This window comes from Gobio gobio (assembly GCF_949357685.1).
Source record: "Gobio gobio genome assembly, chromosome: 14".
Lineage (NCBI taxonomy): Eukaryota > Metazoa > Chordata > Actinopteri > Cypriniformes > Gobionidae > Gobio > Gobio gobio.
The window spans coordinates 28,696,681-28,715,919 of NC_137107.1; the positions used below are offsets into that span (position 1 = coordinate 28,696,681).

Below are 19,239 nucleotides of genomic sequence, written 5' to 3' on the forward strand. Positions count from 1 at the left end.
TCAGCTTGTTTGGTGCGCACCAAGGTTCGGATGGCAGCATTCAAACTTATTCAAATGAGCTGCATTAATAGAGCATTCGTACCAGTTTGTTTTAATCAAGCCAAACCTTTCAAGTGTGAACACTCCCTTAAATATAGCACATTAGGGGAAGGGAGCTGATATTAATAGAACACAGCAGCAGTTCAGGAAAAAAGTGCAACGTACCGATGGGCTTTATAGAAACATTGCAGATAACTGAACAGAAGCCTTTCACAGGGGTAACCTCTTCAGTTATGAGGAGAGAAAAGAAGAGACGAGTGAAGGAGAGTGTTGAAAATGACAGACCGCAAAGAGAGCATTAAACACAACCCAATCTCCTGCAGCTCTCAAATTTCTCTCACTGTTACAGCCTTTCCACACACCTTTCCACCACCTCAATGTCAAAGCAGAATCGCTTGTCAATAGAGTCAGTCCTCCGTCTGATGCAGGACTTCAGCTTAAACATCTCAGGGGGGCTCAAGATCAGTCCATTCTGTCAATAGAAGACAAAATAAATCTAAATAAAATAATGAAAAATTAAGCTAATAACATTTAAATGATAAACATTTAATACCTGTTTGCCTCCAGACTTGAATTCAGAGTTGCTCATCGTAAACATTTTGGTCCCTTTCTCATACGTGCAGTAATGTCGACTCCATGTGCACCCCAAGGGTCCTTCATCAGAAGACAGGTGATCATTAGTGCACATGAATGTATATATATTAACAATCTACTTGAAAATCAATATTCTAAATCTACGCTGGTGTTCAAAAGTGTGCAGTCAGTATGTTTATTATTACTTTTATTCAGCAAGGCCACAATATATTGATTTAAAGTGACAGTAAAGACAGAAAATAAGCACAAAAAAAACCTTTATACTTTCGATTGCTCTGACATGGACATGCTCAGGTGGATACTCACGTTTCTCTTGCACATAGAGGAAGCCCTCCATGGTCCACTGTCCTGGAGCTTTAAAGTCCTGCTCTGCAGACCTTATCCTTCTCATCAAATTCTCCACTTCCTGTCTTGTGCTCTCAAAATTATTCCTTGTCTTCAGAGGGAACATCAAAACAACAGTGTATTGGTTCTATAGGGACATCACTGTAATCCAAAGTACAGTTCCTTCCATATGCATAAATAAAAACGGGATAGATATATATATTATCACAGGATTAATTCACACAATTAACAATTTTATTATGGTAGCGGCTATTTGCACAAAGTGAAAATAGCATATTTTATTAGCAATAGATGCTATTTACACTAAGTTTAAATAGCAATAGATGCTATTTACACGCAGTGAAAATAGCATTTTGTAATGCTGCGTTCACACCAAACGTGAATAGAGCGTCAAAATCGCGTCTACCACATCTAGTTTGACGCGTGAACATTTTGAATCCATTCGCCATGGCGAATTGGACGCACGTAGAAATCTTGCGTTTGAAGCTAAATAGTTCAAGGCGCTCCAGGAGAAATATGTCATAAAACACCACTCTGCCTCTTTTCATTTTCATAAAAAATTTATATTAAACATTAATAACCACACAAATGTGGTCCAGGCAACTCCTACATTATCTTCACTGCATGTATATTTAAATATCCTTAAAAAATTAGTTATGAAACTTCTCTTTGCCCTCAGTCAAAACTATTTGGCAGACAACAAATTATAGATTCATGACACCAAAGATCGCCCGTTAGATCTACACAAGATGCACTACTACAGGACATCAGAGCCAGCGGCAAACGTCAGAAGGACTAGCCGAGGAAAGGCTGCTCTCGCCGGGGTTAATGAGCGGTGATTGCACGGTGATTGCCTGGATCTCACAACTCCAAAAACACAAGATAATTTTTTTGTAAATAGGCGCTCTCTTAAATAAACCACAGATTTGAGCTTTAAACAACTACACTCTCACCTGAAAAAGTCTTAAAACTACATTTTGTGACACATTAGTGGTATTTTTAAATTATGCAGGGTTTCTCATCACGTCACTTTACCACGTGACCGCAGCGAGCAGGCTCCTGATTGGTTAACGTGGCGCGAATTGACGCCTAAATTCACATTTTTCAACTCGGGCGCCAGACGCGAATTCGCTTCAAACGCGTGAATGCACAAAAGCACCACTTGCGTGTATCGCGCAAGACGCTCAATTCGCGTCCAATTTGCGCGAACTGGATGCACGAATGAGGCGGATTCGCGTCCTTCGCACCGTGTTTCGACCTCCAGACGCGCGTCAACGTGCCTTTCCATTGACTTAACATTGAAATCACTCGCGCCAGACGCTCTATTCGCGTTTGGTGTGAACGCAGCATTAGCAATATATGATATTTACACTAACTGAAAATAGCGATAGATTCTATTAACACTATGTAAAAATTGCAGTATTTTATTTGCAATAAGTGTAAATAGTAGTTAGATGCTATTTATACTTATATAGCCTATATTTTTTTAAACTATTAAAATCCCTACACCTACCCCTCACCCTAACCAATAAACACTTTATTATTAAACACACGTTAGACACTTTATTTCCCCTTTTCAAACATCTTCTTCATTTTTATTGAAAATAGATCTGAAAAAGGAGTAGAGTAAGTTTGGCAAAAGGTGGATCAAACTCGTCAAAACATTATACCACGTGCCTTACCCCTACACTATTACTACTGTTAACAATCCAGCGTCAGTGGGCAGGGTTAGTGTAAATAGCCTCTGCCAACAATGCAGGCTATTTGCACTTAGTGTAAATAGAAACTAGTATGTTTAACACTACACAATGGCCTTTATATAAACACAATGTGTTTACATAAAGGCACTATTTGTTGGCTCATTGTCAGACCTATATGTCAGGCCACGTCATCTGAAGTCTTACATTCTGGAGGTTGAACTGTAGCTGTTGCTTGTATGGTTCAAACTCGTGTGCCAGTTCGTAACCCTCGTGGTAGAAGGTGAACAATCCCTGGAGGAAAGCCAGCAGCTGTGAAAAAGACAGAGGCAGTTTGAACAGTTGTATAAAAGTAATATCACACTCATCTACACATTTATAGGTTGATAGATGTGCAGGATGTGGCTTTCTCTAGGCATGTGTTCCAGAGAAACAACACTGCTAACGTTACAAGATGTACCACTAGATTAAATGCAGTATAGCAATTTTCTCTTGGTAAGAGGAAGTCTAGTTTGTATTTCTTATCTCCCCAAATAAAAGTTGCGTTCATAGTGCTGCAGAAATGGAAATAGGTCCATCTTACCGGCTCAACAAACTCAAATTTTTTCCTCTCTTGCACTTCTTGGATTTTGAAAACATATTCCAGGGAGGCATCATAGAAGACCTGTCTTTCCTTATTTATCTGGGTATCTGCCTATAAAAGAATCACTTACAATCAAACCATTTGGTGAGGGTAAAGGAAATTGTTCAAAAATGATGTTATATACTGTGTACTCTGGATATTGTATAGCAATATATGAACATTCAAGTTACCTCCTGCAAAAGGGACTCTTTCTTTCTGGAAGACAGGCTTAAGTGCTTCTCCAAAACCGTGTAATATTTCTCTGTCTCCTTGTCAAATTTCTTCTTCCCTTCCTACGAAAAAAAAAAGGTGACACGAGTTGGAATTTCCTGTACTGTAATTTTGGTGATAAACGTTTTTTGCAGAGATAAGACGTTATATAAAACATTAGACGTGTAAACAAACACCATGTAAGAGTCTCATGAAAACATTAGAAGAGTTTTCATATGTTTATTTTTATTTCATAGCGCAAAAACAATTCCTGAAATGTAACCAGTAGATGGCAGACTCATATTTGACATTTGAATCTACCAGCACAATATTCTGGTGAAAACACTACAGATTTCCACCAAATTCAATTGGACATTATTTATTTTATTATACATTTATAATAAAATAAAGAAATTATACATTTTTTTTTACACATTATTTGTTTATTTATATATATATATTTAACTTGTATAATATATTTGTATATATTTAGTTTCAAAATTGTTTTATTTGTATTACATAAATTAAAAACATTTGTTTATTATATTGTTTATTATTTCAATAAAATTCTACTTATTTCAACTAGCATGATTGTTTTTGCTTTACTTATTATAATCAAAAAATGTTCTGTGTAGCTTTCTGAAGAAGTGTTTGTACGCTAATTCCGCACAAACAATTTACCATATTAAATCCACCCAGCCAAATTTGACATATTTACATCTGAAGTCAGAACAAACATTGTGAAATATAAAAAGGAAAATGTGCAGATTCAGTGTGGGTTTATAAATAGAAATGAATTAGAATTAGAATTAGAAAAACATACAGTCACCACCAACTAAAGCACAACAAACAACTTTTTTGAATTAAATATTTTCAACAGAATAATTTTTAAGTAGAAATGATGAAGTTGAACAACTATTTACTGTGGATATAGCTCATCAGTGACTCAACAGCTTAGCTGAATGGGAGTAAAGTGCCACTTCGGGACATGTGAAGCATGTACACAATAGTCACTGAGGTACCATCAGTGATGAGTGTGATAAAGCTGATGACATGTAACCACAGATATAAAAAATAAAAACAACAACAAACATTGTGCATATTTCCAATTATATGGGACATCCTATGGCTCTAAATAAGGCTGAGTAAAGATGTTTATAGTAGACAAGACCCCCACTTCCTGTGCCCGCACTGACTGCACCAATTTACGCTGGACGGATCGCTTATGCGCAACAGACCTCCAGTAGTGAGAATCTTTTTCTTGAGACTGCAACTGAAACCAGTTTGAAGCTGTTTGTTTTTCCTGTTTGACATCAGCCCAACCTTTCCCATGACCCTCTAATGGACACGCCATCTAAACCACAGATCGGACTTGCCAAACAACAAACTGGAGGAATGTCATGTTTGAAATGCTTAGTCCAGTTTCTAGGCCCATCTGCTGGCTAGCAATGACATCACTCTCTCTAGGAATGTGTTTCTTTCTGGTCAACGGTTTTAAAAGACATGCAGGCACTTATCAAGAAAAATATATAATATTTAATACTCTGCATTAAAGAAACACTTCTAAAAGTAATGTAGCTAGCAAAGGTATAGCAAGGGTCTCAAACTTTTTTTTGATGATAGGTGATAAGAAAATTTTTTAAAAAATTATACGTTTTTTTTTTTATTCTCTCCCAAATATTTATTTTGAAATATATTTTTATGAATGTACACTAGCATTCATAAGTTGGGGGTAATATAAAAAAAAAAAGAACACATTAAAACGATCAAAAATGAGTGTAAGAAATCTTTCTTGAGCACCAAATCAGTCTATTAGACTGATTTATGAAGGATCATGTGACACTGATGATTGCAGTAATGATGCTGAAAATTCAGTTTTGCCATGACAGGAATAAATTATACAATATTACTGTTCTTACTATATTTTGAGTCAAATAAATGCAGCTTTAAGATTTAAGAGTACTCAATCATTTTATACATTTTTGAGCACAATGAAGTTACATAGTGCATCTTTAAATCTGCACTGATTTGACCCTTAAAGCTGCATTTATATATTATCTGGAACACATCTATATATTATTTTTACCGCTTTCTTTCAGCATTTTCGTTCCAATTCGGACCTAATATTTAGTTATATTAAGTCGGAAATAGATTGTGTGTAAGAGTGTTTTGGATATGTTTTGGATATGTGTGGGACGTTGAACAGCCGGACTGCCATTCCCTTTGGCCTCCATCATGTCTCAATGTCTAAGTTAAGCGAGTTCCTTTGCAGCTCTTGCTGAAGAGCATCGGGCCAAAACTCCCAAATAAGGCATGGAGTGTTTTGGCTCTGGATCTTTGAGCTCAACAGGCACCTCTCCAGCTCTTCTAATGCGACTGGAGGGGTCACATTCACAGATCACCAGGGCTCCCATGCAGCACAAGAAACTAATCTCCAAGAAAGAGTAACGCTTTAACTAGAGTCTGGTTATAAACGTGCCCTCTAGCGCAGCACTCACAGGCCATTTCATGTTGGTCAATGTGGCATTACAGTATCTGGCTATAATTTGACTGCTCTTGTCTTCAACAGGTGTTTGTAATTTCCCCCCTTCCTGCAGGGTTTCGCGGATCTATATTGACCGTATAGGATCCTGTCGCAGGCAGCCTAGGTAAAAATTACTTTCCGCTGACATGTAGAGCATTAACTCACAATAGGGTCTAAGAACTTACTTTGGCTGCTCCGATCTGCTCTTTGCGAAACTTCTCCAGTGGTGTGATCAAGACGTCATCAGCATTCTGTATCTAAATAAAAGAAAGAAAAAAAAAAACTATCTTCAAATAGTCACGTATGACAAACCAATACCAATGAATCATCCATCAAAAACCTTTATACATAACAATATAATCAATAGTCCGTGAGGAAAATTTCTCTAAAAAGGTCTAAAATGATCTTTCATTACATTCGGCCTGCATTCCTTAGTACGAAGTTTAAAATGGGTCAAATAGAAGCATTAAAAAATAGCTACAGGGATATCCAATTAAAAAGAGCAGATGGAAAAAGGATGGAAAGTGATATTGACAAAAAACGTTTGATATTGTGTGAACTATTTCGATTAAAGGAAAACTGAAGAAACACTTACACTTATTGTTCCCTTTATGACATCCGCTCAAACCAAAGTAGCGAAAGTATTTACAATTCACCCATTTTACAATTTCTAGTGTAAAAACCACATTCAACAATGTGGTGCTCAATGTGTGAACTCATCGACATCAGTCGGTTTCTGCTAATAGTTAACAGCCGGCGAACAGTGCATGAACAGTATCCAAGGGAATTACTTTTATTTACTGTAAAATAACGGCGCTATAATTAGTACCATTTTCATGTAGGCACTCCGATTGGAAAAACACACAATTACATACACTAGTTCCTTTTATACACTTTCCCAGGCACAGCATGGTGGACTTCATGTCTCGCTGGAGAATTGGTCAAAATAAGTTCCACATGCTTGCCTGCGCTCAGCCAGCGGCAGAGCTGACCATCCATCTCTACAGGCTCCTTCCACCCACACCAGCATTAATGGAATTTGCACTTACAAATAATAGAAATGTACAGACTCCCAAGCGGATCCAGATGTATGCTATAGGCTTTAAAAGGTTATATGTGACAACTTCATTTTAAGATATGTGTGCATTTCCTGTTTGGCTCATGGTGCACAGCTGAATCTTTCCCCTAAAGTGTAAACCAACAGCATATTTATACTAAACTGCAGTTTAGTTTACGGTATATGTTATACATAAAACACTAAACTTTCTTTCTAAACTTTTGTTATAATATTGTTATTGCAATGCACCAAGCAAGTCAAACAAGCTTATCTTACACAAACATACACGACAGGCTTATAAGCATTAGGCAGATGAGCTGCACATGGGACAAATAAGAGTATCTTACAAAAAAGTATCTCAACATGAACGCTCTTTATATTCATATGGGTTTCATATGGTTTTGAAAAACTATTTCCAAAAAATGTTTAAAAGCACAATATGTAAGATTTTTAGATTAAAATATCCAAAAACCACTAGAACAATGTTATATATTTTGTTGGCTTGTGTATCCCAAATGTTTCCAAGAATGTTTAAATCCAGAGAAATTAGCAATTTTAATCAGGACACAGACCATGCCTCTGCGTCACTTATCAAATGACATTATACCCACATTACCCTCAATTTTCTGTTTTATTTTGTAGAAACCATGGAAACACAAAAGACGTTTTGATGTATTTTATTAGAAAGGTGAGCAACAGTTTGGCTACATACATCGACAAAAACTAATCATTGTTAGCTCAACACAGTTAGTCTTATTGTTTATATCTTGTTTACATGATTTACCGCGCGTACCATGTTTTACCATGCCTAATATTGATCTAGCTCACTGCAGTGTGCAACAACAAGTGTCTCATAGTAGCCGCCAAGCGAACGCACAGTAGCATTATAACATAGCTTTCAACACACTCAAATAATGTATCTAATATGATAAAACAGCTCGGGATGCACCGATCCGATACTCAGTATCGGTTCCGATCCGGGCTTAATTTGCCGGACCAGGTATCGGTAAGACAGGACCGATCCAAATCCGATACTGTGCGTATACTATTCTGTGTTATTGTTAAAGGTCCCATGGCATGGCATTTTTCTATTATTTTATAATGTTTCCTGAGCTGTACTTATATTGTTAGTATGACTTTTACATCATAAAATGTCATAATTTAGAAATAAAAGGCATTTTTTCTATACTGCTGTTTGCCCTGTGGCTGAATGCCCTGCTTCAAGAGGCGTGTCTGCTGTGAGACTTCAGTAAAAACACCCACTGTTGTGATTGGCTGACATCTTTGCATTTTATATGAGCGGAGGGGGCGTGGTTTATCGAGGCACGAGCAGGCACGAGTCTGCCAGGGAGACGGATGGACCTGAGTTCACTTCACATCAGTTCTCAGCATGTCTGAACTGTTTTAGTTACAGCATATACTTTAGGTTATTAGTCTATTTCTAGTCGGAGGGACTGTCACTCATGTCAGAAAGTTAGTAACTTTAGTAAATTATGGATCAGCGCTGACTGGAGACGCGAACCGTTTAGAACGATTCAGTCCGATTTGGTGAACTGATTCGGTTCACTAAAAAGAACTGGTTCAAAAGAAAGATCGTTCGCGAACCGGACATCACTAATGTATCAGAGACTGAGCTCAGCGATTGCTAACAAAGTTATTTATAGTAACTACTGAGTTATGAGAGCGCTGTCAGTCAGCGCGAGTTTATTGTGTTTGTATCTGAGAGTTCTGAATAAACAGTCACACCGAGTCCGTCTCTTCATCATTATTCTACCAACTTTGTAACACATGCAAAGTACCATTACAGCTGTCGAGATGAACGAGTTAAAAGTAAGTGTTGATAATAGCATTATTTTTAAAATAAAATAAAAGCGTCAGTGACGCGCGTTGAGTACACAGCGCAAACAAAGACACAACAGCAGTAATCGGATGTAATCCAGTTTATTGTGGGGCTAGGCTGGCTAGCCCGGATATGCTCAAGCTTACCCCCCTTCTGCTTAATCTCACGCCGCGTTTGGTGCCTCCGCTGTGGGCCAGATGCAGTACTGTGGGTCGGGGATGTTGAAGGCCGAGCTTCGGCGTGTGTGAGGTTTATCTCTGCTGATGTTGAGCAGAAACTCATGACTGTATGCACATTTTAGAACCGATAGACGCGACGAGGACGTACAAAAACACTGACTCACAAGATATAAAACACGAAAACACCGTTCTGTCTGGAGAGAGAGAAGCCGCATTGTGTGCACGAATAATAAATAATTAGCTACACATCAGAAATCACTGATCACAGATCAGAAGGAACTGAAAAAAGACTTCTGTTTTCATTTGTACATCCAAACACTGAGAAACTGCCAGCGTTCACTCGTTCACAAGCAATGATGCAATGATCTCTCGACGAGCGTTTGCATGGGCGTGCCAGATTCTCTGGGCGGAGGAAAGGGAGGTAACCGTGCCTGCTTGGACGTCAAACCAGGAGACTTCAGGATTGGCTCGTCTGGCCTGTCATTTTCTCAAAGGCAGAGAAAGACAGCCACAACTCGGTTTTACACCGATCAACATTTCTATCCACTTGGGGACAATATTCAGGCTAGGGGAACTCATATTAATGTTGAAAAACCTCATAAAATGAAAATTTCATGCCATGGGACCTTTAAGCCCCAGTGCTCCACAAAAGGCACAACAACATTATAAATCATAATCAACTCTTCTTCGTGCACTATATTAAGTGTTCTGAAGACATTTCCTAGTTTAATGTGAGGTGTTCCTGTTTTGGGTCTCTGCATTTTGGTCACATCAGCTCAAATTGCTCAAGAAGTTAATGCTGGTTCTGATAGAAAGGTGTCAGAATACACAGTGCATCACAGTTTGTTGCGTATGGGGCTGCATAGCCGCAGACCAGTCAGGGAGCCCATGCTGATCCCTGTCCACACTGCCGAAAGCGGCAACAGTGAGCATGTGAGCATCAGAACTGGACCACGGAGCAATGGAAGAAGATGGCCTGGTCTGATGAATCAAGTTTTCTTTGACATCACACTGATGGCCGGGTGCGTGTGCATCGCTTACCTGGGGAACACTTGGCACCAGGATGCACTGTGGGAAGAAGGCAAGCCGGCGGAGGCAGTGTGATGCTTTGGGCAATGTTCTGCTGGGAAACCTTGGGTCCTGCCATCCATGTGGATGTTACTTTGACACGTACCACCTACCTAAGCATTGTTGCAGACCATTTACACCCTTTCCCTGGTGGCTTTCAGCAGGATAATGCACCCTGTCACAATGCAAAAATCGTTCAGGAATGGTTTGAGGAGCACAACAACGCATTTGAGGTGTTGGCTTGGCCTCCAAATTTCCCAGATCTCAATCCAATCGAGCACCTGTGGGATGTACTGAACAAACAAGTGCCATCCATGGAGGCCCCACCTTGCAACTTACAGGACTTAAAGGATCTGCTGCTAACATCTAGGTGCCAGATACCACAGCACACCTTCAGGGATCTAGTGGAGTCCATTCAGACCAGACCGAAACCTTTTTCAAATGGAAATACATGATAACAAAGGGAATTTAAATGGAATTGAGATCCCATTTGTCTGGATTGGAAGAAGATACCAAATGGCTCCAAAAGCCACACCCACCGTCATGGGTAAAATATCTCTAAGCTCAAAACACTCTTATTAACTTCTTGTATATTTTTGTGGGGATGAGATTTTTGTACCATTCGCACTGAGACATTTCAAATGATATCAAACACATATAATACAGTATAGTGACAATTTGACATTAAATCCAATAGATTTTGGGTGAATTCTAAGTGATCTCTCAACATGAAGTGGAGTAAGATGGGGGATATTTGGGGCAAGGTAAATACATGCAAATGAAGCCCATTCTCAGTTGATTCACTCAGTGGGACGTCGGCTGCGAAAAAAGTGTCCTCTCAGTGAGTAATTGTTTTCCACCAGACAACTTGGCGTTATGTAAGTTTTCTCAGCCTTTCAGGACCAACACAATATTAGGCCACCTTGGTCATAATGTTATGTCTGATCAGTTTAGGTTAGCTACAGGTTCTATAGGTTATGTTTTTTTTTATGTATGTTCATATATTTTTACATGCACAGCACCGTGACATGGCTTTCCTTTTTAAGTCTCCACATATAGCGGAATGTCAAAAAAGCTCACTTGGACTTGAACTTTAACAATAAGCACTCAACTCATTAAAGCAAGGGGCCTTTCAGCACTTCAGATATAGCAGAGTGCCGAATGCTCCACTGGGTGCAGACAGTCACTCTGTTTGCTCAAGAGTTTCTCCCGTCAAAACTTCCCATGGCCCTTTTTAGCCAGAAAGGGAACTCACTTCTTACATCAGTCCGATCCATCATGTGGGAAAATGCCTCCCACTTAAAGCGGAGCATGCTGGCAGTGCGCCCAAGATGAAAGTACCAGTGGATATGAGACTGTCTGTTAATCTGGCAGAACACAATGGCAGAAGTTCAATAAAATACTACAGTTGTGTTTACATGATGATTCACCGTTACGTGAGGCACAGCCTCTGGATCTGACCGTCTCGCCACTATGCTCCAGTAACACAGAGTACTTCCCATCTGCACCCCTGTGGGAGGGCAAAGCATTTACTGGGAGTTATTCACCCCTTGGCTCTGTTATTGTATGTCTATGAATGAAAAGGCCCTCGGGGACTTTCTCAGCTTGACGGAGGTGTTTGTCATTCTGAGAGGCCCAGCGCAGGAGCCTGTGAGACTGAAGCGTAACACGGCCACGGTCTGCAGGAAGTAAAGAAACTGTAGGAGGCTGCTGGGTAATTCTTCCCCTGAGGCTCTTCACACAGCTCCACTGACCCACTCTCCTTTCTCCGACGAACAATGGATGGGACTAAAACTGCAGCCTGAACGCAGATCGACTGGGGCTCTCCAGGCAAATGCAACATATTTATGCGCGAATCAAGCATTCCCATGTCAGAATTGATAGCCTTTCTTGGGCTATTGACACATTTTGATTTTAATCCACTTTCAGTGTCATTTCTGTGATGCATGAACATGCTAGTGTTGTAATTAAGCAAGTACTTCCATAAAAGGTTACATTAGATTTTCAGAAATATGCTCTGCTGAAGCTCAAAACTTTTTATTTTTTAATTATAGCTTGATTATAAACTATGTAAAATTAAGGGGACACGTAACAGGATGGACATAAAGAGCTAAAGTTAGCCATCTTTTGGGTTTGATAATACAGATTTCTGTCATTTTATCAAACAGGATGGACTATTGTAGAATAAATGAAACCAAATAACACCACAAAACATCAGATAATGTTTGTGCTGTTGTTTGACAACTGACAATGATGTCACTTCCTGGTAGATGATGTCATTAATGAACTGGGTTTCTTGGTTTAAAGTAGACTGTGTACATTTTAGTGGCATCTAGCGGTGAGGTTGCGAATTGCCGACCACTCACCCCTCCCTTTCGAAGCACATAGAGAAGCTACGGTGGCCGACACAGGACAAAGACGTCGTCGTCTGAGACAGCAGAGAGTAGCTAGCACTCTGTAGAGCAGTTTGTCTGTTTAGGGCAACTGTAGAAATATGGCGGCACAAAATGGCGACTTCACTGTAAGGGGACATTATGTAAGGTCTTTATACACCACTGAAAACATAGTTATGTATATTACATTGCATTTCTGTCAAAAGATCCTCATAAATACTACGCACTGCACTTTTAAAGGTAGGCCTATATATTATTAAAACACTAACAAGAGGAATGTGGAAAGACTTCAATTAGCCTATAGAAAAAAAAGGATAAATCTGGAATATTTCTTATAAAAAATTCAGTTCTTCATCTTAGAAGTTATAAAATCTGCTCAAACCAAAGTACTGAAATTATTTCAAATTCAGTCATATGTCATATAACTGTCATATGTTCATTGTGATAAAAGAAAATTCACACTTTTCCAATTGTATTATAGTAGATGTAATGAAACCATCACATTAAACATGAGTTATATGTCGATACATTAAACTCAGTGTACTATTGTAATTTATTTTGGCAATTGTCATTATACATATCTGATATACACTATATTGGCAAAAGTATTGGGACACCCCTCCAAATAATTGAATTCAGGTGTTCCAATCACTTCCATGGCCAAAGGTGTATAAAAATCAAGCACATAGGCTCTCAGGTGAAAGAATGGGTCGCTCTCAGGAGCTCAGTGAATTCAAGTGTGGTACCGTAATAGGTTGCCACCTGTGTAATAAGTCCATTCGTGAAATTTACTCACTACTAAATATCCTACGGTCAACTGTTAGTGGTATTATAACAAAGTGGAAGCAATTGGGAACAACAGCAACTCAGCCACAAAGTGGTAGACCACGTAAAATCACAGAGCAGGGTCAGTGCATGCTGAAGCACAGTGCGCAGAAGTCGCCAACTTTTATAGCTACAGCTACAGACCTCCAAACTTTGTGTGGCCTTAAGATTAGCTCAAGAAAAGTGCGTAGAGAGCTTCATGGAATGGTTTTCTATGGCCGAGCAGCTGCATCCAAGCCTCACATCACCAATTGCAATGCAAAGCATTGAATGCAGTGGTGTAAAGCACGCCACCACTGGACTCTAGAACAGTGGAGACGTGTTCTCTGGAGTGACGAATCATGCTTCTCTGTCTGGCAATCCGATGGACGAGTCTTGGTTTGGCGGTTGCCAGGAGAATAGTACTTGCCTGACTGCATTGTGCCAAGTGAAAAGTTTGTTGGAGGGGGGATTATGGTGTGGGGTTATTTTTCAGGGATTGGGCTTGGCCCTTTAGTTCCAGTGAAAGAAACTCTTAATGTTTCAGTATACCAAGACATTTTGGATAATTTCATGCTCCCAACTTTGTGGGAACAGTTTGGGCATGGCCCCTTCCTGTTCCAACATGACTGCGCACCAGTGCACAAAACAAGGTCCATAAGGACATGGATAAGCAAGTTTGGTGTGGAGGAACTTGACTGGCCTGCAGAGTCCTGACCTCAACCCGATAGAAAACCTTTGGGATGAATTTGAGTGGAAGACTGCGAGCCAGACCTTCTCATCCAACATCAGTGCCTGACCTCACAAATGCGCTTCTAGAAGAATGGTCAAATATTCCCATAAACACACTCCTAAACCTTGTGGAAAGCCTTACCAGAAGAGTTGAAGCTGTTATAGCTGCAAAGAATTGGCCAACTCCGTATTAAACCCTACGGATTAAAAATGGTTCATGTACATGTAAAGGCAGGCGTCCCAAAACTTTTGGCAATATAGTGTAGCATTGTATTGGCAACTCCAGGTGGGAACATTTTAAATCAAGTTACGCCACTGCATCTTTAAGATTCAGAAATCATGAGAACATGAATATGTAGAGCAGAAATGACTCACTAACATGACATATTGCGCAAGGGAGAATTACTTGGGTCTCTCACTGAGAAAGAAAACAATGTTGTGATCTACAGACTGGAAAAGTAATCATCAAAAGGTATGAGCCAACACTGTGTCATGAGTGGATGACCTAAGGTTTGACCTCAGCGTTTTTATTAGACATCCAGAAACAAGCCCAGAAGACACAATAGAGAAGCTTGTCTTTGTTACAATAGAGGCTGCTGTCCTACAGTCACACCATTTACAGCTAATAACTTGGGCTTTCCATTTAGAAAACTTTTTTTTGTTTAAGATTTGGCCAGAAGACAATCTGTCCTACAAAGTGATAATCAATTAAATCAGGATATATGAAAGAAAATAAAAATTCATACATACCACTTGAACACTTTCAAGTATGGGTGATTGCAGCTATCAATTGATACAAATATGTACTCTACCATTCAAAAGTTTGGAGTCAGTATTGTTTTAATACTTTTATTCAGAAATTACATGTTAAATAGATCAAAAGTTAGAGAAAGGACATTTATAAATTTACAAAAAGATTTATGTTTCAAATAAATGCTGTTTTAATCTTTCTATTCATCTAATAAAATAAAACTCTACTAACCTAAAAAGATGCATCATGTTTACCACAAAACTATTAAGCAAATGTTTTTAACATTGATAAGAAAGGTTTCTAAATCAGCTTATTAGAATGATTTCTAAAGGATCATGTGACAGTAGAATAATGGCTGCTGAAAATCAGGTTTGCCATCAAATGGAAAATTGCATTTTGTAAACATATTCAAATAAAACAGTTATTTTGAATTGTAATAATACTACGCAATAAATCAGTTTCTACTGTATTTTTGATCAAATAAATGCAGCCTTGGTAAAAAAAATCTGACCCCATACCTTTGAATAATAGTGTCTTCAATCTATATTATGAAATAAAAGAAACTCCAGTCAATGTATGGAAAAGTGTCCCATGAATCCCAAACAAAGCTGCATGTTAGTTAACATGTGGGTAGGGTCACCAGTGAAGCACAGAGGAGCATTGTTTGCCCAGTGAGGTCTTTCACTGCTGTACTATGACTAATGATCCACCAGCTGCAGCAGTGAACGGCAGTAATATTCCTTGGCAGCACGTTGCCTTATGAATAATGCCCATAAAAGCACCTTTTAGCAGCTGTAGTTGATGGCAAAAAAGAAGCTATGAGTGATATTTCATTGTCGTCTGCACTTGCTGATTTAAGCCATTTCCCTTCCCTCCACGAAGGGTCATGACCAAGAGAAAGCATCTTTTGGTAGACGGCCTGTTTCTCATAACACTCAGAATTAACTGCGGAAGCTCATCAACAAAAAAAACTCACTCAAAATAGCGCACACTTATGGTGCTAAACCACTAGCCTAGAAGTGTGCTATGAGCTTTAACCATGTGTGGACAATACCACATAAAAGGGACAATAAAGAGACAACCACTACAAAAGCAAACAATTACTATGGATACTTCAATTTACGACGCCTGTGGTAAATTTGAAGTAAACCACATCATGTGGTGTGTTTACAGCCATCACTGAGATATTACACCCCAATAACCATTCAAAACTGAAAAAGATGTCATCATTCACTCACCATTGTATGATTTTGCTTCCTTCCATGGAAAGCAAAATCAGACATTTTTCATTTTATTCAGCAAGGGGGCCTTAAATTGATTAAAAGTGACATTTATAATGTTACAAAAGATTTCTGTTTCAAATAAATGCTGTTCTTTTGAACTTTCTATTCTTCAAAGAATCCCGAAAAATGCATCACGGTGTCCTTCAAAATATTAAAGGGTTAGTTCACCCAAAAATGAAAATTCTGCCCTCATGTCGTTCCAAACCCATAGACTGCAACGTAATTTCAACTTTCAAGGCACATAAAGGGAGTAAACATCTTTAAAATAGTCCATGTGACTCCAGTGGTTTAACTTTAATGTTATAAAGCGACGAGAATACTTTTTGTGCGCAAAAAACAAACAAAAATAACAACTTTATTCAACAATGTCTTCCCTTCCCTGTCACTCTCTTAAGCTATTCACTTTGTTGGGCTATTCACAAAGTACAACACTTGTGGGTTTTACAGCAAAACGCCGGCTCACTATTGGCCGAGAACGATCCCACGATCACATGCATGCGTCGTGGTGCTTACGTGAATTGCTTAGGAGACTGGCACAGAAGATAAGAGATTGTTGAATAAAGTCGCTATTTTTCAGATTTCATCAAAAATATCTTACTTCATGTTCCGAAGATGAACAAAGGTCTTTTAGGTAATTAATGACAATTTTCATTTTTGGGCAAACTAACCCTTTAAACAACACAAATGTTTTCAACATTGATAATAATACAAATATTTCTTGAGCAGCAAATCAACATATTAGAATTATTTCTGAAGGATCATGTGACACTGAAGACTGGAGTAATGACGCTGAAAATTCAGCTTTGCCATCATTAGAATAAATTACATTTTAAAATATATTTGATTGAAAAATTCACAAAATATTACTGTTTTTACTGTATTTGTGATCAAATAAATGCAGCCTTGGAGGGTAAAAAAAAAATCGTACTGACCCCAAACTTTTTGAACAGAAACAAAGTGACTTACAAGTCGTCGTCTTTCCTCCTCCACTGTGTTCAGTAGCTGGGAGAATTCCTTGAATGACTGGGCTGTGATAAGAGAGAAGGAATTCCAATCATGAATCCATCGATCTGTATCTGTAATTACTCAATCAGCACATCTGATTTTACCCGTTGAACTTTTGGCATAAAGGAAATACAGAAAACCTGCATATAATATTAGCCAGGCAGAAAAAAATACCATGGCCACCCACAACTGATCAATGCACAAAGGGGTATTCAAGAAACAGCAGACCACATGTTCAAGATGTAGAAATGTGAGGGTAACATAAAGCATATTTCCTTTATGAGTTTGTCATGGTCACTTGTAGAAAAAATGAAGATAAATAATTTCATAAGCCAAATTGCATGTTTTACAGTGATCCTTTATCCAGTGATCCAATATCCCTTCTTTTAATGTTTACAGGATGCGATAATTGAAATGTAATCCAGATGTAGGCTAAAATCAGCACCTGAGAAATGTGGGAGAAAATCTCAAATAAACCACTGTTGATATTATGTCACTACTAAAAGCACATGATGATTCTGAGTATGTGCTTCTGTTTGTTTGTTTTTTCAACAAAGGACACTTTGGCCACATCTCTTCCTGTCCTGGGATATACAGCATTTTTCTGTTTGGTGATAAGACAAGGTCCCACCTCACAGTCCCCCTCGTCATTCTTCTGTGATTTTAACTCCCACAGATGTCCAATTAAGAACTCAGATAAGAACTACTTTCAACTTTAAAATAGGAGCACACCCTCGGCCACTTAAAAATCATGTCACAGCAAGACAAATCTGCTTTGATGCATAGCAGGAGAACAATAAATGCAATGAGATACACTTAAATGGCCTTGCCAGGCATCCATGAAACAATAGCTATCCTGTTGAGATATTCATTTCACATTAGAACAACCTCTACGCTTTCTGGCATTGTGATTTTTCGCAAACACAAAAGTTTGGGGTCGTAAGATTTTTTAAATACTTTGTTTGAAAGCCATCTCTCATGCTCACCAAGGCTGAATTTATTTGATAAAAAAAAATAGTAAAAAAAAACAGCAATATTTTTAAAGTTTTCTATTTTTTTAAAAACAGTTTAACAGACATAAAAAAATAAATTCAATTATTTCAAAATGTAATTTATTCTTATGATGGCAAAACTGAATTTTCAGCATCATTAATCCAATCTTCAGTGTCACATGAAATCATTCAATAACATGTTGATTTGTTGCTTAAGAAACATTTCTTGTTGAAAACAGCTGTACTACTAGATATTTTTGTAGAAACTGTGATACAATTTATTTTCAGGATTCATTGTTAAATAGAAAGCTCAAAAGAACAGCATTTATTTGAAATAGAAATCTTTTGGAACAAAGAAACGATGGCTTTGCTGTCATTTTTGATCAAGTTATTGTTTCATTGCTGAATAAAAGTCTGAATTTCTTTTTTAAAAATCGGTCATCTTACTAACCCCAAACTTTTGAACGGTAGAGGAAATTATTACTGGCTGCTAATTTTCTGTTCAATCCCGTATCTCTAACAAATGGATTGGTTTTGTACATTTTGAGGATCAAATGAATAATTATACACATTTAAACATTAAAATACCATTATTAAGCAGGCTTAAACTTCAAATTATCAGTCTCAACAGTCTAAACATCTAACAATGTTATGACCAAAATGGAGAGCCAGAAAGGAACATTCTGATTCCTTGAACTTTCGTGCAGACAGTTGTTTGGGTTCATGGTTTTGCCAGGCAGCAATTGTCTCAGTCTAATAAAGAACCATCACTGTTGTGTTTCGCACTATGGTACTACAGCAGTGTTCTCAGCTTTATTAGACATTGTTTGTTACTGTTAGCGGGTGACTGAGGACGACAGCTGCGAATAAAAAGCTTATAGATTAATGAACATTTAGAGATTGTTTCACTGCTTGTATCACTGTTTACAGCTTAAAGGGATAATTCACACAACAAATGAATATTCTGTCATTATTTACACACCCTCATGTCATTCCAAACCTGTACGGCTTTCTTTCTTCTGTGAAAAGACAAAATAATTATTTATAGCTGAATACAATGACAGTGAATGGTGATCACGGCTATCAATAAGCCAAGGTTATTAG

The 19,239-nt window shown here is 38.3% G+C and overlaps 1 protein-coding gene across 2 annotated transcripts in view; it reads right to left on the reverse strand.

The window, feature by feature from the left end:
• Positions 1-19,239, reverse strand: part of arhgap42a (Rho GTPase activating protein 42a) — a 33,183-nt gene that overhangs the window by 12,201 nt on the left and 1,743 nt on the right. The window contains exons 3-11 of one of the 2 annotated variants that reach the window (XM_079834942.1): positions 17,105-17,166; positions 6,217-6,288; positions 3,489-3,590; positions 3,259-3,369; positions 2,883-2,987; positions 940-1,069; positions 593-693; positions 402-511; positions 205-264 (exon numbers count right to left, since the gene is read on the reverse strand). In XM_079834942.1, coding sequence (XP_079691068.1) covers positions 205-264; positions 402-511; positions 593-693; positions 940-1,069; positions 2,883-2,987; positions 3,259-3,369; positions 3,489-3,590; positions 6,217-6,288; positions 17,105-17,166 — 853 coding nt within the window. The remainder of the gene's footprint in view (positions 1-204; positions 265-401; positions 512-592; positions 694-939; positions 1,070-2,882; positions 2,988-3,258; positions 3,370-3,488; positions 3,591-6,216; positions 6,289-17,104; positions 17,167-19,239) is intronic. The other variant, XM_079834943.1, reaches the window with a different exon arrangement.